This window comes from Daphnia pulicaria, chromosome 3 (genome assembly GCF_021234035.1).
Source record: "Daphnia pulicaria isolate SC F1-1A chromosome 3, SC_F0-13Bv2, whole genome shotgun sequence".
Lineage (NCBI taxonomy): Eukaryota > Metazoa > Arthropoda > Branchiopoda > Diplostraca > Daphniidae > Daphnia > Daphnia pulicaria.
In genome coordinates, this window is record NC_060915.1 from 8,324,629 (window position 1) to 8,346,090 (window position 21,462).

Sequence of the window (21,462 nt, forward strand, 5' to 3'; positions counted from 1 at the left end):
GTGAAAAGAGTTGGTAGACCGAAGACGTACGTAACAACTAAGAAGGCAAAGAGAACGAAAAGGCGACCGGGTAAATACCGGGTAATTAGCGCTTTCAATTTTGAATTTCCACATACCATTTTTCTTTCTATCCGGCAAGCAATACTTTTCCTCCGTATTACAGCACGCGAAAAAAAAATAAGAACGAGGTTTTTGGACTTGGGCTGTACTGAACATTGCTGATGTTAATAAACATCGGTATTATGTAGACAACAGGACAGATGTAAAAATTTGTTGCAAAATTTGAGGCAGTTTTTCCAAGTCCATGCAAACATAGGCGCTTCCTGCTGGCAGTTGCTGTGAAATTCGATTGGCCTGTAGATAAATTTAGTTAAGAAACCGTATGTGTATGAAAATATGGTCAAGATGAATAATTACCTGGTCACCTAACGAACCTATAAAAACGACTGCTGATCTGAATGTTTTAAAAATAATAATAATTTAGTGCCCTATTTAGTTCAAACACAATCAAATAATAGTACCGAACATTATCCGTAGCAGCAAGCGACTGAGCCAGATGCACTGCTGGAATACCGTAACGCTCTAGATTGGCGTCGGACAAAAGTATGACAAATGCTTCGTCTAGATCGGTTGACTCACTTAAACTAGCAATTGATTGTTTTGACGCTTCCAAAGTGTGGTCTCCGGCCATGCAAAACTGCGAATGAGCATGCATGTTGAGTAGAACTTCGAATCTCTGCTTGTCGTCTTTTGGAGGGCGACCAACGTTAACTAACTCAAGGTTAAGAGTTTCTCCAGAATGCCCAACTATATCATAGCGCCATTTTTCAGAGTGACCCTCTAAAGCTTCCATAAATAAGAGTACAGCGGCCATTTCTCTTTCGAGGCGATGGTCGTAGCTATTAAACCTGAAATAATACTTATTATTAGATTATGATTATTGCTTTGAATAGAACCGTTTTTACCTATACATACTACCCGAAACGTCGACCAAAAGCCTTAAATGCTTTGGCTTTTCCGCTGGTGCTCCTAATTCGGGATGGAGTTCCGCTCGACGACGATATATGTTTTTTTCGCCAGTTAGACCTTCAATAATTTTAGAATCATCTAAATCTCCGTAAGTCTGGTGCCTGATCCATTGTCGCTCTTTGCCTTTTGCTTGAATATTGTCCAGGATAACTTTCAGGGCCGTTACCTGATAAAAAATTAAATAATTAGCCAGAATTTCATGTTAAAACAAATAAAATTGCGCACTTGTTTCTGGACACTTGAAGAGAATTTCTGATAAAGTTCTGCGTCAACGGGATCCATGCGAATTTGTTTTAAACGCTCTTGATATGCTTTTTTACCCATTTCCCTTGCTGCTCGTTGGATTTCCTCAGGCACCGCTGCCTTATCTTCATCCGATACCTAACAAGATTCTAAGTTTAAAAAAGGATGATGAAACTAGAGTAAAATTAGAAATACTTGATGAACATCATGACCAGCGTCAAGTCTGTAAGGTCCACCACGTCCACCTAGACCAGCAGTATCCCGGCCGCCAGTTCCACCAGCCCAAGTATTGCCACCGACATGAGGCGTATTTTTCGGATCAATTTTTCCTACTTTTGGACCTGATAAATCACCACTTTTTTGGGTGCGTTCAATTGTTAATTGCCCAGCGTCATCTAAAGAGTACATTTACGGATGGAATGTTAAAGTTTGAATTTGCACAAAACTATGAAAATAATTAAATACCGCCAACGTTACTCCTCCAAACTTCGAGGGATTTCGCAATTTGTGATTGATTGACCTCCCACAGTCGAATAGACCCAGAATCGTCTACAGTAACGACGCTTCCTTCGCCGTATGAAGCCAGGTGAATCTTGGAATCTGAATTACCATAACGACGTCTTTGCTGTGAACTGTTACCAGAGGCAAACAATTAACATTTAAGACTTTATCCAAACTTAATAGGCTTAAAAATTGTCACATTGTTATTGGTCAAACATATCATACTTTGGTACAGGGATGTATCTCAGAGTTTGTCCAGTTAAATCGGCCACTTGCAAAAAATGTGAATTGTTCCCATGGTCAATAGGTTTTGGAACCTCACTGCTTGGTACGAGTCGCGCAACCTTGTAAAGCGATAACAATAAAATAATAACAAATGATTCTTAGCAGAGAACAAAATGAAGTACCGAGTTATTATGTGGAAGTAAAACAGCATTTGCTGAATCGGAGCAGACGTAACCGGGCCACACAAGAAGTTCGTTTTGGGGAATAGTCATCTGAACCGCGAAATAATCTTTTGCAGTAAAAAACGCCTTGCTATCCGAATGATTTACTATGTGGGACGTTACGGGGCCTAACGGCTCGGATTCTTCAATCAATCGCAGTTGGCCGTTTTCGACTTCAAAGAGATATTTTCTGCATCAGAAAATATTTGTTATTTTACAGATAGCTGCATATTTCACATATGTAAATCAACTCACTTATTTGACTCTCGTGACTGGATAAGGATGTTCTCATTCATCACAAGGTGGACACTTTGAATATCAAAATCCAGTTCATATATTGAGCAGTTTTCTTGGTTAGTGTTGAACAATTCCAACTGGCGTCCGTGTGGTTGATAGAAAACCTAAAATGAAAGCTGAAGTGAGGATTGCGATAAAATATCATTGTTTAAATGGTCATTAAGTTACCAGCATGTTCAATTTGGATAATGCTCCAGCCAAAATCATTTGATTACTTTCAGTATTTTTGCCACCAATCCATCTCTGGCTCAAACGCCCGAGTGAAGAATTTGTAATAGAAGGAGTCGTCCGGAAATCACACATACCAATTTTCTGGTTCATATGATCAAACATCAGTAACTTGCATCTCTGTGGATTAAGAAGTCGCATAAAAGATGTTTACTTGAAAATACACATTGAAAATTTCTTCTTAAATAGTTTTACTTCTGGATCAAAAATCATTATTTGATTTTTCATGGCCGCTATTTGAAGCCGGCATTGGTTTGCGTAGAAACCGGAATCGACGAAGCGATCGAGCTGTGTTTCCAACAAAGAATTGGTCTTTAAATCAAGACTGTACAGCACAGCTGGACTAGTTGTAAGAATGTGAATAAAATCGTTCTCTTCTGAAGCCACTAAGCCATGGATCCATTGCGTTTCGCCGATTGGTAATTTCCAGTTGGTTTTCTGTTCAGAAAACCAGAGAAGTCGCGCTTCTGTTGGTGACAGTTGAGAGTTTGTCCCACGTGACGAAAAATTTCCCGAAAGACCAACTGATTTCTTAACAACATTTGGTGCACATGGCTCAAGGAGTTTCCACTCGCCACCAAAAATGGGCGCAGCCAGGGGCTGTTCCACTGCAAGTGCAATATTGTTTACACTGGCGCCCAGGGGAATTCCATGTTCGTGAAAAACGCGAGTGATCAGTTCTTTCACTTCCGAACTATAAATAGAGAATTGACAATTTTTAAAAACTTGTGCTTACAAATATATGTCCGCAATCTTCTCACCTATAAGCATCAAAGTCGAAGACATTGGAAACTGTGCGGACTACGCCATCTTTCGGATAGCGCTACCAAAAGCAAATAATTTATGTTAATTTTGAACTTGAAAATGAGCGAATTCTTATTACCTCCAAATGTTTGACGACGTTGATGACTTCTCGAGTAGAATATGGATAAGTAAGCATGCCTTGATCGGCAAGGCTTCTTAATTGAGCAAATGCTTGGACTATTGATGTTAAAGTTCTTTTTTCAACAGAAGGCCCGAAATGGCGTAGAAGTTCCAGTTCAGATTCAAAACTTGGGTTTTCTACGGCATGAACGCTGAACACATCACCTATTGGTAGATGACGCAACAACGACACATACTATTGGTTATATATGTACAAATAAACATTGGATTCAATGATACGCACCCAATGATGCAAAGAAGTCGTTTCCAAGGAATGGAAAACCTGGTCGATTGGCAAGGACAATCATTCGAAAATCAGGATGTAGTCTAACAATATCACTCTCTTTGGTGTCACATCTAACTCCTCTGGGTAAAATTCGGCGTCCGTCTGCCAATAGCATTTCACCGTTTTCAATCAAAGTCTGTTGAGAAAAACAATATCGTTAATGTGTGAATAAATTTTTTTTTTTTATCCCGGAGAAATTTAAATTTAGAATAATTACTTTGAGAATGCATGTAACTTGTGTTGGAGCTTTATCTGCTTCGTCTACAACAAGGACGCTTCCATCTTGAGCGGCTCTTACCAACGGCGAGTCCTGGAACTTGACGATACCCTGGAACACTGTCGGCTGAACTGTTAAACTTTGCACGGTCGTGTCACTATATCCAATTGTGATAGAAAATAGTTAACGGTTTAAATTATTGTTCAATCAAAGGCTGTAAAACATGACAAACCGATGGAGTTGAATATATTCTCTAGGTCGATTCATGAGGGCCAGCAGCCTGTCTATAAGGCGGTTTTTGCCAACACCTTGATTACCAACAAGTAACAAATGATCTCCAAGTAGGAAATCCTGAAGTAACGCTTCCAACACCCGCAGATGCTGAAATTGGGGGGGGGGGGGGGAATATTTAATTAATAAAACGATTTGTTTGAAAATATTATACTGTTATTTACTTGATCGGTATCATAGAAAACAACATCAGGTACTTTAGCCATGTTACCCTGTTCATAAATCTTAGTTTTTGTTTGGCCTAATTTTAATATACCGCCTTCAACTGAACAAGTTAACTGAGAATCGCCTGATTCCAGCTGTGTTGCTTTTTCCATTCCGCACGACTTCATAGCTTTGAAAAGTGCTTCTTGGGGCATCCTCGGTAAAAATTTTGACAAACAAGTTCGTTCTACTAATTCCCATGGATCACTACTTGGGTATTCCTAAATTCATAGATAACCATTTAAATATGCACCTTTTTTTTTAATTTTAAAGACTATTACTTTTAAACGTTTTGCAAGTCGAAGAAGTTGTCGAGTTGAAAGAGAAGACGCTAAACCACCTAGAGTTGGATCACTTGAATTACGTAAGTGTTGGGCCAGTTTCATTATAGGATGCATAGACATGGCAAGTTTATCTCCTATTAATGCTTCAAGAATATTGATCTCTTCTGCCTTGTTCATCGGACGGAGGGTGTGATAAAAGAACATGGAAAGAACTTCGGGAGAAAGCCAATGACTTGAATTTTTTCCTAAATAACAGCGTTAACATAAATTTATTACATGAGAGACAATCGAAAATGTATTATCATACCCGTTGAATTTGGAGGTTCGGCAAGCGCGACGATACGGAAATCCTTATGAACCTTTAACAGCTTCTTTTCAGCCATGGCTTCATCCGAACAATTTAAGTGTTTTTGAAGAGCATCGTATCGATCATGGCGAAGAATGCGAGATCCATCAAAAAGTTGCGCTTCTCTCTCATGTACAAGACTAAAAAAAAAAAGAAGGTCGTCGGGCATTCAAAAATAAAAATGATATTTTCAAGTAATAATGTGCACCTTTGGATAGTAAAAAGTGTTCCCGTATTAATGCGATGAAGACCGTCCAATACAGCTATCTTTCCATCTATAGCTGCTTTTAGGAGTGCAGAGGGAGTCCAAACGGTATCACCGTTCGGCAAAGTAGATCTCTGTTGCAACAAGTCCCGTGATGTCATATCCTACCAATGTAAAGAGTGAATTAATCTGCCATTGTAAAATTTTTAGAAATGAAAACCACCTGATACAACATGATAGGCTCTATTTCTAATGACAACACGTTAGCTAATTGTCGAATAAGAGTACTTTTCCCGCATCCACGATTTCCTATCAGACAAATGTCGTGAATCTGTATCGATTCTTTTAATTCTTTGACGATTTGCTGGTGGTAGTCAGTCGGAATATAATCTTCAGTCGCTGTTCCACGCGACATTGATGGAATTGGAATGTTTTCTGTTTGCAAATTGTTGTCAATTTTAAACATTTCCATAAGATCTTCTACCATCTTCTGGCCGTCTTTCGTTAAAAAGGTTTTGTAAGGATATAGGCGTTGCAGTACACTACCAACTGAGAGATTCGGATTATTTTCCTATGATCACGAAGAAAACAAAAAATTTAGTATGAGATCATCCAAGAATTTCTGAGATTTACTGTCGTATTTTATATACTAGCTTATAACAATGTAAAATTGCAAAAGATACGAGAAACTATACCATCAGTGCAGCTGCTAAGGGTAAAGAATCAATAGGAAAGTCAGGCAATCCTTGGGCTTTTGATTCGCTTGCATTAATCGCGTACGCAAAGGAAGCCAATTCAATTAGGGAATTTTCTGGAACTCCAGGAGCGATTTGTGTAAGAGTTAATAATTGATCCTTGAATGGTTTTTGGTCAATTTTTAAAGCTTGAAAACGTGAACGTAGCGGAGGATCTAACGGGTGACCACGATACTTTGGAACGGGAAGTCCCAAAGCAATTACCCTGAATTTGTCATCAACTCGGACCAACTTCCACTTTTCAAGATCGGTAGAACGACTAGCCTGCGAATGGTTAGTTCATTTATAAATGCATTTTGTTAATTATTAATTTAGGTAAGCGTGTAATACCTCAAGAAGTTTGTCATAGCGCGACGACGAAATTAAAAGCCTGCCATCCTCCAAAGGCATTTCTCTATTTTCTAATAGATTATTCAAAACAGGCAAAACATTTCGTTCTGTTTTTTCTATTCCATCAAGGATTAAAATCCTTCCGTGAATAGCAGCTCTTACAGCAGCCTGTAAAAAAAAAAGCATTTAAATGTTGCCGGAAAACTCAAAAGACCCTAAATAATATTAAGAAAAAATGTTGTACTTGATCTTCAAAATGAGCTGAGCCATTGTGAATCTCCCTTCTTTGTTTCAAATCACTTTCAGTGGTGTCTCTAGAAAGAGCAATATACTCAACCTCCTGGTTAACTAACTGAGCATACAAGTGTGCAATTTTGAATTTTTCTGGCCCAGGAGGGCCAATCAAAAACATATCTTGGCCAAGGGCATCTTTTTGCAGCATCCATCTTAGCTTTTTTAAAGTAGATTGATCAGGATCAATGTTGTCTTCAAAATTAAAAATATTTATCAATCTTTAAGTAAGTTACATTTATGTATCGTCTATAATGATACCAATGCTCAGCTTACCATATTTTGATGGGATTAGTTCAACATATTTACTCTCTGTCAGTTTTCTAGAAACACCTCCTATGACCAATTTTTCTTCGTTTTTAAATGATTGTTGCGTCAAGGAAATATATCGCTTGGAAATTTTCTCGTAGCAAACTTTCGAACGAATGCTTGAGTGACCGGCATTATACCTTGACAAATGGGCACTTACTCGAGAAAGACCTCTAATATACATTCTTATCAAACAAAAATAATCTTTTCAATAAAAAACTATTATGAACATGTTCACGAGAACAATATGTTTATATAATTCACACAAAAAACAGAGTTGCTCGCTCGTCGCAACTCACAACCGCTTGTAGCAGAAGACAACTTTCGAATGTTTACAAAATAGCTGTTGCAGACGATTTTTCGATATTTTTAAATGATTATTTTATGAAAATATTACTTGAATTTCCAAAGCATCACTTTTCCTAAATTCAGCCAGTAAATAATAGGAATGATTCGAAGAATTCTGAGTAAAGGATTCGGTGTTGGGTTATGCGTTTTACAGTATGGGTGCATAGCACATTGCTTCGTAGAACACGTCGCCGAATTGGTCGTTGTAAGTCTTTTTTTTCACGATTTTTTTATTGAAATATTTTTATTATTCTCGTTGTGATTACCGTAGTGCTCTGGCCCCTCAATGGAACCGACTATATACTCGGACGACATCATAATTTCAGAACACATCACCACAAAATTTTCGAAATATGAACGAGGAGATGTTGTAATTCTGAGGTCTCCTTCAAATCCCCAAATGTTTATTTGCAAAAGGATCATAGGAATTCCTGGCGATAAAATAAAAATCAACTGTATACAGCACAATGTAGTTCCCCGAGGTCATATTTGGTTAGAAGGTGACAACAAGAGTAACTCTACAGATTCAAGAACTTATGGACCAGTACCACAAGGCCTAGTACGTGGTAGAGCTTTGTGCAGGATTTGGCCCCTGAATTCAATTCAAATGTTAACATCAAATGTTTGAGTGTATATATATATTAAATAATGATCATAATTATTTGTGTTTTGTAGTCTCTCCCTCTCCTTGTGAGTGATTAATTTGCTGTCATATTTAGAAGAAACTTTTTATTGAAAAGGTGTTCTTTGTCAAGAGAGGGTGTAAGGCAATCTGGGTTCATATTACACACTCGTACCAAAGACACAATGGTACCCTAGTTTTATCTTTCCCTATCCATTGTTGTACATCTTTTGAATTGTATTGAAGGGTGTGTAAGCCTACGTTAATTATGTTAGATCGAAGTATGAAAAACAATTCCAAAAGTTACGTTGGCTATAAATATAAGAACTCTGCTGCATTCGCTCTCATTTCCAGTCGTATTATAGCTAGCGCTTTGATTCAACCAAATAATAATGCTTTTACTACAAGTTTTAACTTTTTGGGTGACTTTAACAAGTAGTTATGGGTTAATTTATTTATACCCAAATAATTCGATTGCGAAGCATTACTGCGGAAGCAGTTTGTCCGGAGCACTGTTTTCCGCATGCAAGAAGAGCGGCTTCGTTGCACACTTTTCTCCTCGATCCGAATTTAATCGTAAGTTAATGTTGGTTTTGTATAACTCGATAGGTACAATTCGTTAATAATATCAGCCATTCTCATTAACACCTCATTTCAGGAAGTACGAGAGGAATAATTGACGAATGTTGCATGAATCCGTGTTCAAATGACCAATTGATCCAGTACTGCCAAAAAAAATTTGCCAGAATTTCTATATCTAAAAAAAGGTGCGCATCGTGCAGAAAAACATTTGCAAACGCAACAAAGTTAACTATAATAACCATTAAAAAACTATCACAGGAAGCGATCTCAGCATTTCATAGAAACCAACAAGGTTTCAAAAAGTAAGAGAAGCCCAACTTGTACATGCGGATCCAGAGTAAATTCAGCACGATTTTCCAAGGTTTTTAAAGCTATAACATTTTTTAAATTTAGTTTAGTTTTGTTGTTTCTATTTTTGTTTTACTAGAAAACAAAGAGAAATAATAATCGTATTACGAAAGCTCACCAGAGAAAAAAACAGTTGATGCGGTCCTCAACAGCAAATCCAAATATGGGGACGTCATCAACCGAAAGCCAAGTTGTCGCGGAAGCTCAGTACATTGATGATTGGACTGGAGACGAAGACGGACTGTTTTTCATTACTCCGCGCTAGAGAAAGATGATCTTAAGAGCCTTAGAAAATGGCTATTTTACTAGTAATTCAGTCGACATTAAAGCAGACTTACATTTTGTTAAAGAGTGTACATGCATGTACATGTACAACAACTTAAAAAAGTTACATAGCGATTATTTGAATACACTAGAAATTTTGTCGGCTTCCATCAATGTTTCACTTAAAATGCCACCAGTGCTTTAAATCTGAAAAAGAAAAAAGATAAAAAAAAGGACAAGAGCACCACTAGAACCTTGTAAAAATAATGCAGTCATGATATCCATGAAAAAGCATGTAGATTGTAGAATGCTATGCCTTTTATTTTTCTAAGGTTAATAAAGAAACAGCTTTAGGATGGAAGGAGTTTGGAATGCACTACTGATTCAAGTTAACCTCGCCACTTGTCGCGTATATTCTACTAGGCCTAAAACGAAATTGAAACAGTAAAAATATTAATAACACGACATAAATTTTGGAATGACAATGTTATTTAGCTGGCGTAATTGCGGCCTTGCGGTTACGATCAGCTGGTCGTACGTAAGTTGCACCTCCAGCCTTTTCCCACTCGCGAACGAATTCATGCTCAAGAATTTCTGCTCCCCTTTTACGAGTTAATCCTGTCTCATCCAAACTTAACTCACACATTTGCATATCATCAAGCCCAGCTACCAATAATACTGGAGGCTTATCTGGATGCAATTCCATTTGCCTTGCAATCCATTGGCCATCAAAATGGGCATACCAATAACCCTTTTTATCAGCAGGTGCACTACTATCTGCATTTGGTTTGACAAACGGAATGCGGAAAAAGCGCTGTGCATCAGAAGGAACCATCACCGATGTACGGGGTCGCAACACGGGTTTGCTAGCAGCATCCAACACCTTCGGGTGAAATAACAAAAGCGTGTGGTCGTTAAAAGAGGTAAAAATGAGTTATTGTTTGCTTTTTTCTTTAATTACCGCTTGGGGCACTCTTTGATTTTCATCCATCACTGCAGTCCTTTTCTTGTTACGAGCTTTCCAAGCGTGATAAACCTTTAAGCGACGGTGAAACTCTTCCCGGCAAGCCTAAAAGTAAATAAGAAATGTGGGAGATGTAATCGAGAAACTGTGTTTGGATGGATTGGGAGCATTACCTCAAGCAACTCAATATCGCAAGAAGTATTGATAGTATCACGCAGTTCAGAATACTTCCATTTCGAGAGGTCATACTTTTTGCCAGCATACGCAGCTCTTTGCAGCATGACAACATCTGAACGACGTAGCTGACTGCTAAGATCAGCATCATCCACTTGTCCATTGGTCTCTTGCGCAAGGCGAAGCGCCAGCTCGTGATCACGTCGTTCTTGTTCCAATTGCTCCAACAGACGAGTCTGGTTAACCCCATTACGCTCCAACTCGGCTTGCAACTGTTCGGCAGCACGACGATCATCTTCTTCTTGTCGTTTACGCGTTTCCTCTTCAGCTTTACGCTTAATTTCCATTTCTGCTCGTTTTCTCCGATTATCTTCTTCTTCCAAACGCCGTTTTTCTTCCTCCTCTTTCCGCCGACGTTCTCGAGCCATCTCTTCTTGAATTTTCCGCAATTTTTCTTGTTCTTCAGCCGACTTTTGCTGTTCAACTTTAGCTTTCAGAGTCTTCATAAGGTCATCAGCCTGGTGCTCCAGTCTAACGACGACCATATTTATTTCTTTTTCAGCGATTCGTTCGTTCTCCTTAAACGAGCGGGCAGCATTTTCCAAATCTGCTTGCAATTTCTGCATTTGCTGCACTGAACTTTGTTTATCCTTCAACTGATGAACAATTCTCTCCGATTGTTTTACGGATTGTTGAAGGGCTCGTACTTGACGCAGCCCTACAATTCTAGGACGGTACTTTTTACGAGCCAAATGCATTCGCACCGTTTTCTGTATGATGATCAATTGTTGTGCTCGGTATAGAATTTTATTCTTCAGCTTAATGACGCTGAGAGCGCACCACTGAGCTTTTTTCCAACGAGATTTAAGTAGCCATTGTCTAACTAGATTGACCAATTGACGCAAATGTTCCGAGTCAGAGCGCATGAGTGTATCGAACTCGGCAAACGAACCGGGCTTGAAAAAGACCTTCGTCAAACCAAATTTGAAGTCTTGGTCATTTAAATTCAGTGCTGTAGAAATGTGAAAAAAATGAATACAGAATAAAACTATTGTTTTATAAAATCAATTTACCTTGAAAAAGAGACCTGCAGAATAGACGTGGATCAAGGCGTGCAAGTTGAGGCGGTAATATCGATTTATAGATATTGTATAAATCAACAAATGGTGCTCTCGATGGATAACCCTGTTGCATGAGTTCTAAAACAGACGTCATTCCCGAACACTGAAGTTGCGAGAGGATCTGACCCCCTTCGAAAAGATGGTCAACCATTTTGAGATTGGGTTTGACGCAACGAATGAAATTTGTTCCGGTGCTGCGTAGCTTTTCCATCAACTCATTGAGTTGCATTCGAAACTTGGAACCGACGCTAATGAAAGACAACTTTCCTTTCCATTGTTGGGAGCTGTTGCTTGTAGAGGCCACAAACAAACCTGCAAAATACGTTCAATTTTCCAATTTGATAACGATAGAACTACAATTCAAATGCGGATATTTCCAAAAATAATCACTTTTGAGAAAAGGGTTGTGGCTCTCCTGGATGATGCACTCGAGGGAAGCGTGAAGGGCATCATTATTTTTTTCAATGAACTTGGCCGTCTGGTAGCAAACAGCTCCGGCAAAGTGACGGATCAAAAATCCTTCGTCATCGCGAATTTCCCGGTGGTCCCGCAATTTAGATTTTCGTGGCAACGCTAAACGGAAGTGGTTAGGATTGGCCGAGTGAACGGTGGAAGTGAAATGCGTATGGTTCGATTTAGGCAACTTTGATTCTTCATCCAGGAGATAAAATATTCCGCTGGTGCGGGCCTCAATCAGATCGATGCAATCCTGATTATCTACGTACGCAATTTTTTTAACGCCTAAACCCTCCTTATCATATAAAAGTTGTTCCTCCTTCAAGATTCGCTCGTTGAAAAACTGTTGTAGTTTTTCATTGCAGTAATTGATGCAAAATTGTTCAAAACTGTTGACGGTGAAATACTCGAACCCGGCAATATCTAGTACACCGACATAGTGCATGGATGACTGGAATGGAATGCTTTGGTTGATCCGATGGACGATATAGTCAAAGAGGCGGCTGTAAATAGCTTTTGCTAAAGCATCACGGGCATTGCTGGCTTCGAAAACCTAAACGAAGTTAGCACATGTGTACAGTACACGGAATGAACACTGAAAATATCGAGGCATGAATACCTTCAGTGGAACCATGATGACAGTACCCTTTATGCCTCCTTTACTTGGCTGCATTACTCGGGAAAGTAGGGCATGATGGAGTTCTTCTGGATCCACGCCGATCAAAGCCGAGGCGTTTCGTAATGCCTCATGGCTGGATTTCGCTATTTGACAACCACCACGGGCATCTTCAGCATTGTCTTCGAATGTTATATTTCCAAGATGCAGAATTGCGGCTACGGCAGAATAAATAGCAAGTTTCTCATCGTCCGACATCCCTAAATTACTCAATGCTTTGTCAGTTTGCTTGAAGTCGTTGGCATCGTCCAGCAATGGATCGTTTAACGATCCTCGGCTTCGATGCTCTTTACTCTTCCTAAAAATTACAAACCATCAATAGAAAACTTGACACTTATTTAGAAAATGGATAACTATTACCTATTAGGATCTATTGAGCTATCCGAACCCCTCGAAAGAAAATACTGAGTGCACCTAATTTTTAAATGTGGTTAATAACGATAAAAATTTAACTGAATAAAGCTATTAATTGTGGCATACCCTTGAGAAAGGTAGTGAAAGTGGTCAGGGCTACGCAACTGGAGTTGTCCCTTCAGCTTTTCAGACGCGCCAGCACACAGTTGATAAAAGAAGTGATAGTTGCGCTCTTCTTTGCTTTGTGTCACAATACGAGACTTCTCAAGTAAGTAATGAGATATAAAGCCACCAGCGATGGTGTATTTGGATGTGAAATGGATTTCAATAAATTTTCCAAAACGACTGCTGTTGTTGTTTCGCGTAGTTTTAGCATTTCCAAAAGCTTCCAAAAGTGGATTAGCTAATGTATTAAAAAAAAAAACGTTATCGTTATCTTAGGTTTAATGGCCACTTTTAATCAAATCAACGATAAAGATTCAAGATCTGTAATTTTTTACCGTCAAGAATTTGTTGTTCAATAGGTCCAGCTGACAGCCCCCCTGATTCACAGAGATACCTAAGGATATACTTGGTTGATTCAGTTTTTCCAGCTCCAGATTCTCCTGACACCACAATGGACTGGGATTGTTTTAATACTCTCATATCCCTAAAAGCCTTGTCAACTGCATAAATAAAATTAAAAAAAAAATAAGTAAAGTATTATTTGTTAGTATTACTGATGAACTATTTACCAACAGCAAACACATGTGGAGGCAATGTTCCAAGTGATTTCCCTTGGTATTTCTTGATAGCATCTTTGCTATAGAGCCCTTTGATTTCAAAGTAGGGATTCACTGCAATCAGAATGTTAGCCACATAAGTGTAAATTTGATCTCTCTTGTAGCGTAATGCAACATTGTTGAGAAAAGTGGCTTCATTTAGAAACATCAAAGAACCTATGAAATACAAGTTATGACGACTATTTAAAATTTCATGGTGAATTAACAATAAAAATATTACAATTGTCATCAACATCTTTGTTGTCGTCTTCTTCTGCAGGATACACACGGTCATATAGACACCTAATCTCCTTCAATCCTTGTTCGATAGGCAGGACAGTTATTTCTTCAGTGCCCAAATCTACTACTCTGCCCAATATGAAACCTTTATGAACATCAGGAACCCACACTTTTTGTTTTTCCATCTAAAAAACACAAAAAAAAACACAAAAAGCAGAGCATTTATTAAAAAAATTAACAACATTGAACCTTGACTGTCAAATTTTCAAAAAAATTTTCAAGCCATAGCGCTCAACGCGCTTCAATGTTGGGGTTTCATTTGTCAACCACTAGACTGCTATAGCCGACAAAAGCGACAGGTTACCAGGCCACATAATTGAATAACGAGCCTTTGCGTTCTTGTAAATATTTTCGTACCATCACTTTTGGTGTTGCCGGCGCATTTTCGGGCGCGGAAGACGATTCTTGTATCTTACAACCTTTTGCTGCCATACTAAAGTTTGTTTGGTACAATTTCGATTCGCATTTGCACAAGTGTCAGCTTGAAGTCTCAAACTCCAAATGGCAGAATGACTGCCACAGACAAAAAGCAGAGCAGACGATGATGGAAACGTCATCAAATAGGACCTGTTTCTAGACTGCCAGAAACCAGTTAACAGTAATCCAATTTACAACAGTAACAAAGGACAGTAGGTAGCGACAAGGTTGCAACTTTAAATTAATAATTTCAACCCTTCTCTTCTTCGTGCATCAGAATATAAATAAATAGGAAAAAAACCTCGAATAAGGAAATCAGGAAAATCGCTACAAAAAATCCCCATTATTAAGACAACGGAAAATACTTTGGATTATTAGAGATAAAGCAGGAGAATAGGGTTGTCGTATCGTATGTTACTCAGATATATATGTACATATGATACAAGATATGAAATAAGGCCGATCGATCATTTATCGTGCTAGAATAATCTGACATTGCATTATAACCATAGCCATCTGCTAATGCAATTTCGTCGCAGCAGTTAACTATAAATAAGACATTTAATTCTTGAATTTCTAATGACACAAAAGACATGTGTACAACAGGAGAAAGATATTCGGAAACGGGATAAAAAAAAGTTGAAGATTCCGGTGAAAAACCTCAAGGTTGTTCACCCGCTACGAGCGCATGCACAACCAACAGCAGATGGTCGAATGATCATCCTCGTCTTAGCCCACAAAACCCCTCGGATTCGTTCACATCGCCGTTGCCGCTGGATGCTTTCTGAAAAAAGGTGAAAATCCAGTCAAAGAATTTCGAACACGAAGAGAACTGTTTTTATCAGCAGCAGCTCTGGTCTGCTGTGCAAGTGCTAGCGCAAGGGATATGCCGTGTGGGTTTCGTTTGTTCCAACTTTTCTATCCGTGTGAAATGAATTTCCAACTAGCGCAATAAACTGGCCAGCCCCGCCAAACGGAAACGCTAATGATTGATAAAAGGAAGTGGGAAATAGTTGAAACAGAAACCAAAGCACAACGAAATAAGAACGAACAAAAGCAAAGAGGGGGTGGGCCAAAAAGAAGTAGGCTACAACAAGCGCTTCAATTTGAGGGCAGATGATTTACACTTGGCCAGTCAACCGCTTCGATACACCAGTCGGACCGACTCTTCCAGGGCTAGTTTTTTTTTAGGCAAAACTACCTCATACAAAAGCACGAAGTTAAAGAGAACGGGAAAAAAAACGAATCCCGGAGAAAGTTTTTCTTTTTTTTCTTGGGAAAATTTACAAGAACATAAACATGTCGTTGCGGTGATCTCCCATGGGTCATTCAACCATTATCATGTAGTATGAAAATAACTTAAAACATATTTCTATCTTAAATCTCAAACTGTGAGTCTGTGACTATTTGAAAAAGTCATAAAAACCAAGTAAAGTCTTTTAAAAAAAAAACAATATTTGTTTAGATTACGTTAAACGTCCTACTCAGTCTGGTTCAAAGATATGCCTTGTTAGATTTCCTAAAATAATGCCATGAAAATGGACGAAGGAAAGGAGGGGGCTCAGGATGGCAGGAAGTACTAACCTTTCATTTTTCTTTCTCACCTAACTTCCCCCGGCAAACATATGACGGATTGTATTACACGTAAGTTCTTTGTGTTAAAAAATAGGCGATTTGTCAGCGTAGCGCTCGACTGTTTTTGATAAATTAATTTCGATAAGAAACGGAATTTCAGTCCTTTTTTTGCATCATTGACTGATGACGTCAACTCAATTTCAGTTGACTCTTAATTAAGTTATCGCGTCAATATGACGTTGTGACGGAACGGATAAGTAACCTTTCGTAAACGAATTAAAAGAAATGTAGGTACCTTTTGGTTTATATTATAAGTCCTCTGGCTGCCTGTGATGTTGCCACCAAGGCGACGGAATGCGATCGCAGGATTTAGGACTGCTGAGTACAGATGGCAAGGGGCGACTAATTGATAGGGAAGTATAGTACAGCAAATAGGTATAGCGCTAGTGCGCTACACACCTGTCTTTGGCTCGGATTATGATTGGCCCGTGCGTGTAACGTACACAGACATTATCTTTTTTTTAAAAAATCAAACTCCCTCTAGTGACCGTTCCAAACAACTCTCATATTCGAAAAATACTAAAAATCTAAGGCCATCTTTAGCTCGATAGCAGCAGTTTACCAGTAATGAAAAAATGCCAAAATTTTGGTGCGAAGCCTATTTTATTCACCTGTCTGGCTTCAACCATATTTTTTATTAATTTGACATAAAAAACCACACTTTCTCGAATCAAATAATTCAATTCACACGCCTACGCCTTTTTTTTCAGTTTTTGGTTAAGGAACAAACAGCACTTTTTTACATACTGCTTCCCGATTGGCTACCGTCTTCTATATATACCAACATGGGATTATAGCATCTGCAAATGCAACTGCAGAGCTTCTCCAGACAGCTAGCTATATAGTGACCGAAATGGGTACAGAACAGCGTGAACATAGTATTGACAAAGAAACCCTGTTTGGCTATGTAAAGTAAGCAGAAATGTACAGGGTAAATTTTTGCAAAACTTTCGGCCAAATATTGTCACATTCTTATTTTTAGATTTTCTCTCTTACAAAATTGTAGAACTATTTTTAAAAACTTGACTGTTTAATAGCATTTTACGACTTATAAAAATGTTAACAAAATATCTAAATTTATTTTGCATCTAAAGCAGTAAGTAGGCTATCAACACTTCAAGTGTCACGTTACTATAACAGCTTGGGAGTAGATCCTAAAAAAGAAGTCAAGTCAATAATCAATCAATAAATTGATTGTAATAAAGGCTTCAGTGTTGCTGGTTTCAGGGTCAAAAGAACGATAATTCAAATTTATGAAAAGATTCACCGTCTTTTGATCGACAAGAGGGAAAGTACCGTGGGAAAATGGTCCGTTATCATTTTGGAAATTTATTTTTTTTTTCCCCTTTTCGTTGTTTCTTAATGTTTTTTTATTAAAAAATAACCAATGCGCATAATTAATATTTGGCCTTTCCGTAACTCCAGGAGAAGCCAGAGTGAAAATTTTACTAATCCGCGCGTCATGTGGTTTTCCAATTAAGCGTTTTGCATACATAAGGAATCGATATATGAGTTTTAGTTTGCTCACTCGGACAGCATAGATAGTCGAAGAGTAACACCCGCACATCAGATATTTAGACTCAGGATGGATAATAAAAAGTGTTCCAACTTATAGCAGAAAACAGGTTTATTTAAAATTGCAAAGGGGGTAAACATGATGTGGGAGAGGGCTCATTTAATTGAACTGTTTCAACCAACAACTTATAAATACTGATTACGAAAAACAGGGAATGTAGATAAACAAGGTAACATAATTAAACGTAGTGATAAAGAATGAACAAGGGAAATACCGATACCGTAAAAAATAACCCAATAAGAAAAAAGGGGAAATAATAAGTTATCTGTAATTCACTCATCAGGTGCGTTTTTAGTTTCTTCACTTTCAACAAAAGGCGTTTCTTGGTTACTACTCAGAGCTTCAGAAGCCTCTTCTACTACTTCGGAAGCCTGTTCTACTACTACAGAAGCCTCTTCAACTACTAAAGAGTGAATCGTAACTTCACTTTTTTCTATTCGGCCATTTTGCAAATTTAAACATCGTCCCTTAACAGACGTTTTCTGGGGTGGCGAGAAATAGTTGACAAGAGATCCTACTACTGGAATGTGTCTCAATAAACCTTCTTGCCAGAGCTTTTCTTCCGTTTCTCGTTGCAGCTCAGCTTGTGCTTCTTCTATACCTTTACGAATCATGACTGCCATAGTTTCTAGTGCCAAAGTTGATGCTTCAAGATCAAGACCGGTTTGACGTACTAGATTGGCTAAAGCTTCTACATCTGTGATAGCCACAACCATTCCAAAACGTACGCAGGACAGGCCATCTCTTCCTTCACCTGGAAATAAGATTTTTGTCTCGTCGATTAGCCAATAAATCTGCAACGCATTCAGGGTATTTTTACCTAAAGAAAAAGCAGAGTCCGTTTCCTTCAACTTAGCAACCAGCTCTCGATTTATCCGGTTAATTTCCTCCTTGCCTTGATCAGGTAATTGCTCCATATTATCCGATCGCCAAGCAGCAGGTAAATATCTTGAGATGAGAAACCACTATTATTATTAAAAATGTCTTCAAAATATTAAATGAATATGAACTTTGCTTACCTTACTCCTCCAAGCCCAGCCCAACCAGGTAATTCGACAAGCTGAAGTTCTCCGCCGCTGACTTCAATGATTTTGTTAAGAGTTTTTTTGTGTTCTACTGTCGCATTTAAAATTTCCTTAAAAACAAAATAATGAATTTAATTCATCACATCCAGAATTTTAAAAAACGCGTACCAGTTGCTGGTCAAGACTTTCTAGGAATTTTGCTAAAGTTTCTATGGAGGGAAATGACTTGCAATCGTAAGGCGAAAAGCGAAGCGCATATCCACTCTCATCAACATCGATAATGTCCATGTGAATCTCTTCACAGGCTCGTTCTAGTACTTGAACAAGCTGTGTATGCAAAAGACAAAAATTTATTTAGTTTTGTTAAAGGATCTCAACAAACTATTGGTATAATTACCCATAGGTTCAAATCATCTAGCAAATTCCCGGGGCATTCTCCAATTTCTTTGGAGCTTGGGCGATACTGGAACACTACAACTGGTACAACACAATCCATCAAAGCCTATGCAACGGACAAATATATAACATAGCACAATTTGTTAGATGAAACTTGTATTTTACTCACCGCAGGCTTCGTTTTTTCGCGACCGGCAAGTTCTTCATCGTCATGAATGTTCATCGTATCTGATTCTGAAGACGTATCACTATTTTCAGGCAAATCACTCAATTCTTCCACCGTCTTTGTTTTAGTTGCTTCCACTCCCTCATCTTCATCATTACTATTCGCAGTTACAGTTGCTGGGGCATTTATTCCTAAATCATCTGATAGAACTTCTTTTGATTCCACACTTACTTGCATTTTGATACTCTTTGGTATATGGCTCTAAAAAACGATCATCAAAAAGTTAGATGAAAGAAAAAAAATTATGGAACACTATGAAAAGAACGCACCATAATCAGGATATTCGGAATTGTGATCAAGTGATTAATTAACAGTTTACTAAGTTCAACCGCCGTCCGAAAACGATTACTAATGGTTGACGAATCTAAACTCTGAAAATTCAAAGTATAAAGTTAAAAATTGGTTGTTATCACCTGCATAGAGTTTGGATACCTGAAGTGCAAACCACAGAGGAACCACACTGAAAGGTGAGCAGTGAGACGGGGTCAAATAGACAGCTCTTTGCAAAGCTATTTCGCAATGACGATACATTGTCTTTAAACACAGTTCAGAGAAAGATTAAAAGAGTATTTAATAAGCAGTTGATAAAACAATCATACCACAAATGGTAGGCTTGGAACACCCAGTAATTGCTTCAAGTCCAAGTGCAAACTATCAGCTATTTGAAGGTTCTAATTGAAGGAAGTTATTAAGACAGCAATTAATCTGAATATACAATCTTTATTTTACCTTTTTAGGCTGATCATGAAGGCTGAGGTGATTTATTAAATGACCCTCCAAATGAAGCCAAGCATTAAAGCGCTGAGCAAGATGGGAGATAGCTACCAAATTGTCAACTTGGCCAGAGTGGTGTGACCCACACGAAGCAATTATCATCAATGGAACTCTTTTAGCAGCAAAATCTTCAAGCAAGGATTTTTCCATTTTTGTGAGATGATCAGCACCATGCATTTTCATAACCTTAACAGAGCTAGTAGGAAATCCCAGCTTTTTACATATCACACTCCCCAGAGATGGAATACACAATGGGCTAATGTATATGGTGGGTGGGCAGGAGTACAATGCTTCATATCCTTGTGTGCTGTAAAAAATACAAAAAAAAACATGCCATAAATTCAGCTTATAAAATTCTTATTCGATAATAACACATTCATCTATTTTAAATACATAAAATTACATGAATAAAAATATAACAGTATATATATGATACCTGTACTTAGGATAAAGATTCAAAAGCTGCATTTGAATCAATGGCATAATTGCTGCAGTTGCTTCTTCATGAGCATAACAGATTCCATCTGAAACTCTAATTAAATAAATGAATTTAGAAATTTGATATGCAAATAAATCTACAATAAAAATGACTGAAAACAAACAAATTACCGAAGCAAGTCTAGTAGTTGAAAGCAACAGTGTTGCAAAAGTTTGGTGACTATGATTTCTTTTCCTGATGGAACTGCAAAATCTAGATACCCAGCCAACGAATAGGAACCAAGAACTCCTTTTGTCAGGCCATCAAGGCCATCAAGGATCTTTTCACCTTGCAAATACTCGGCGATAATAGCTCGAAACTTTGTAAGCACTTCGTTATCCTTTTTTAACAAAGTGGAAGGGGTATCGATGTCTTCAGATTCTAATACAGGTTCTAATGTTGGTTCTTTGATTTTGTCCACGTCATTTTTTTCACCAGTATCCAATAATTCCACTGAAGAATCAAATATTTCTTCCATTTCCATTTCAAGATTTTCCGGTCAAAAGAGAATAAATATTTCGGATGTGAGGAACTGAAAGACACGTAGACATTACTCAAAAGACAAATATTAGATATTTCTTCTTACGTGTCAACAATCAAATGCTGGTTAGAATTTTTAGGCCGCACAGCTGTCTGTCAAAAGGAAAATGTAATATGGTATTTGTACTACTAGCGCCAACCACTAAATTCCTCCAAATCATGGATAACGATTCATTCTTATAAAAGATTCGGGAATTACCAGTGCCATTTTTTTTTTAAGATTACGTATTTTTTTTTCA

General features: G+C 38.1%; 4 protein-coding genes across 6 annotated transcripts; 1 reads left to right on the forward strand and 3 right to left on the reverse strand.

Moving 5' to 3' along the window:
* Nucleotides 1-185: 185 nt before the first annotated feature.
* Nucleotides 186-7,597, reverse strand: LOC124328981 (von Willebrand factor A domain-containing protein 8-like). The gene is made up of 26 exons (XM_046787836.1): nt 7,154-7,597; nt 6,831-7,072; nt 6,587-6,754; nt 6,197-6,520; nt 5,725-6,072; nt 5,505-5,665; nt 5,258-5,436; nt 4,948-5,195; nt 4,627-4,887; nt 4,404-4,552; nt 4,172-4,328; nt 3,913-4,090; nt 3,628-3,833; nt 3,506-3,567; nt 2,940-3,438; nt 2,685-2,864; nt 2,475-2,620; nt 2,181-2,409; nt 1,999-2,117; nt 1,738-1,904; nt 1,468-1,667; nt 1,255-1,410; nt 966-1,195; nt 522-908; nt 418-454; nt 186-354 (listed from the first exon to the last, which is right to left on the reverse strand). The coding sequence occupies exons 1-26, from the start codon at nt 7,368-7,370 to the stop codon at nt 241-243; spliced, it is 5,364 nt and encodes a 1,787-aa protein (XP_046643792.1). The 5' UTR covers nt 7,371-7,597; the 3' UTR covers nt 186-240.
* A 560-nt stretch (nt 7,598-8,157) lies between these two features.
* Nucleotides 8,158-9,626, forward strand: LOC124329205 (insulin-like growth factor I). The gene is made up of 4 exons (XM_046788264.1): nt 8,158-8,732; nt 8,815-8,923; nt 8,997-9,099; nt 9,166-9,626. The coding sequence occupies exons 1-4, from the start codon at nt 8,549-8,551 to the stop codon at nt 9,349-9,351; spliced, it is 582 nt and encodes a 193-aa protein (XP_046644220.1). The 5' UTR covers nt 8,158-8,548; the 3' UTR covers nt 9,352-9,626.
* A 20-nt stretch (nt 9,627-9,646) lies between these two features.
* Nucleotides 9,647-16,576, reverse strand: LOC124328992 (myosin heavy chain 95F-like). 3 transcript variants are annotated; one of them, XM_046787869.1, is made up of 12 exons: nt 16,444-16,576; nt 14,098-14,281; nt 13,830-14,033; nt 13,596-13,760; nt 13,222-13,498; nt 13,102-13,155; nt 12,685-13,039; nt 12,000-12,618; nt 11,562-11,921; nt 10,488-11,500; nt 10,312-10,419; nt 9,647-10,233 (listed from the first exon to the last, which is right to left on the reverse strand). In XM_046787869.1, exons 2-12 carry the CDS (start codon nt 14,279-14,281, stop codon nt 9,838-9,840), a joined length of 3,735 nt encoding a protein of 1,244 aa, XP_046643825.1. In that variant the 5' UTR covers nt 16,444-16,576; the 3' UTR covers nt 9,647-9,837. The 3 variants fall into 3 exon arrangements, with proteins under 3 accessions (XP_046643825.1, XP_046643826.1, XP_046643824.1); XM_046787870.1 differs by having other exon boundaries at nt 14,098-14,283; nt 16,447-16,566; XM_046787868.1 differs by lacking the exon at nt 16,444-16,576 and adding an exon at nt 14,514-14,752.
* Nucleotides 16,577-17,817: 1,241 nt separating this feature from the next.
* LOC124329038 (pyridoxal-dependent decarboxylase domain-containing protein 1-like) lies at nt 17,818-21,300 on the reverse strand. The gene is made up of 12 exons (XM_046787971.1): nt 20,815-21,300; nt 20,642-20,737; nt 20,161-20,512; nt 20,031-20,102; nt 19,864-19,965; nt 19,701-19,802; nt 19,375-19,632; nt 19,207-19,311; nt 18,978-19,136; nt 18,804-18,919; nt 18,605-18,732; nt 17,818-18,538 (listed from the first exon to the last, which is right to left on the reverse strand). Exons 1-12 carry the CDS (start codon nt 21,165-21,167, stop codon nt 18,057-18,059), a joined length of 2,325 nt encoding a protein of 774 aa, XP_046643927.1. The 5' UTR covers nt 21,168-21,300; the 3' UTR covers nt 17,818-18,056.
* Nucleotides 21,301-21,462: the final 162 nt, after the last annotated feature.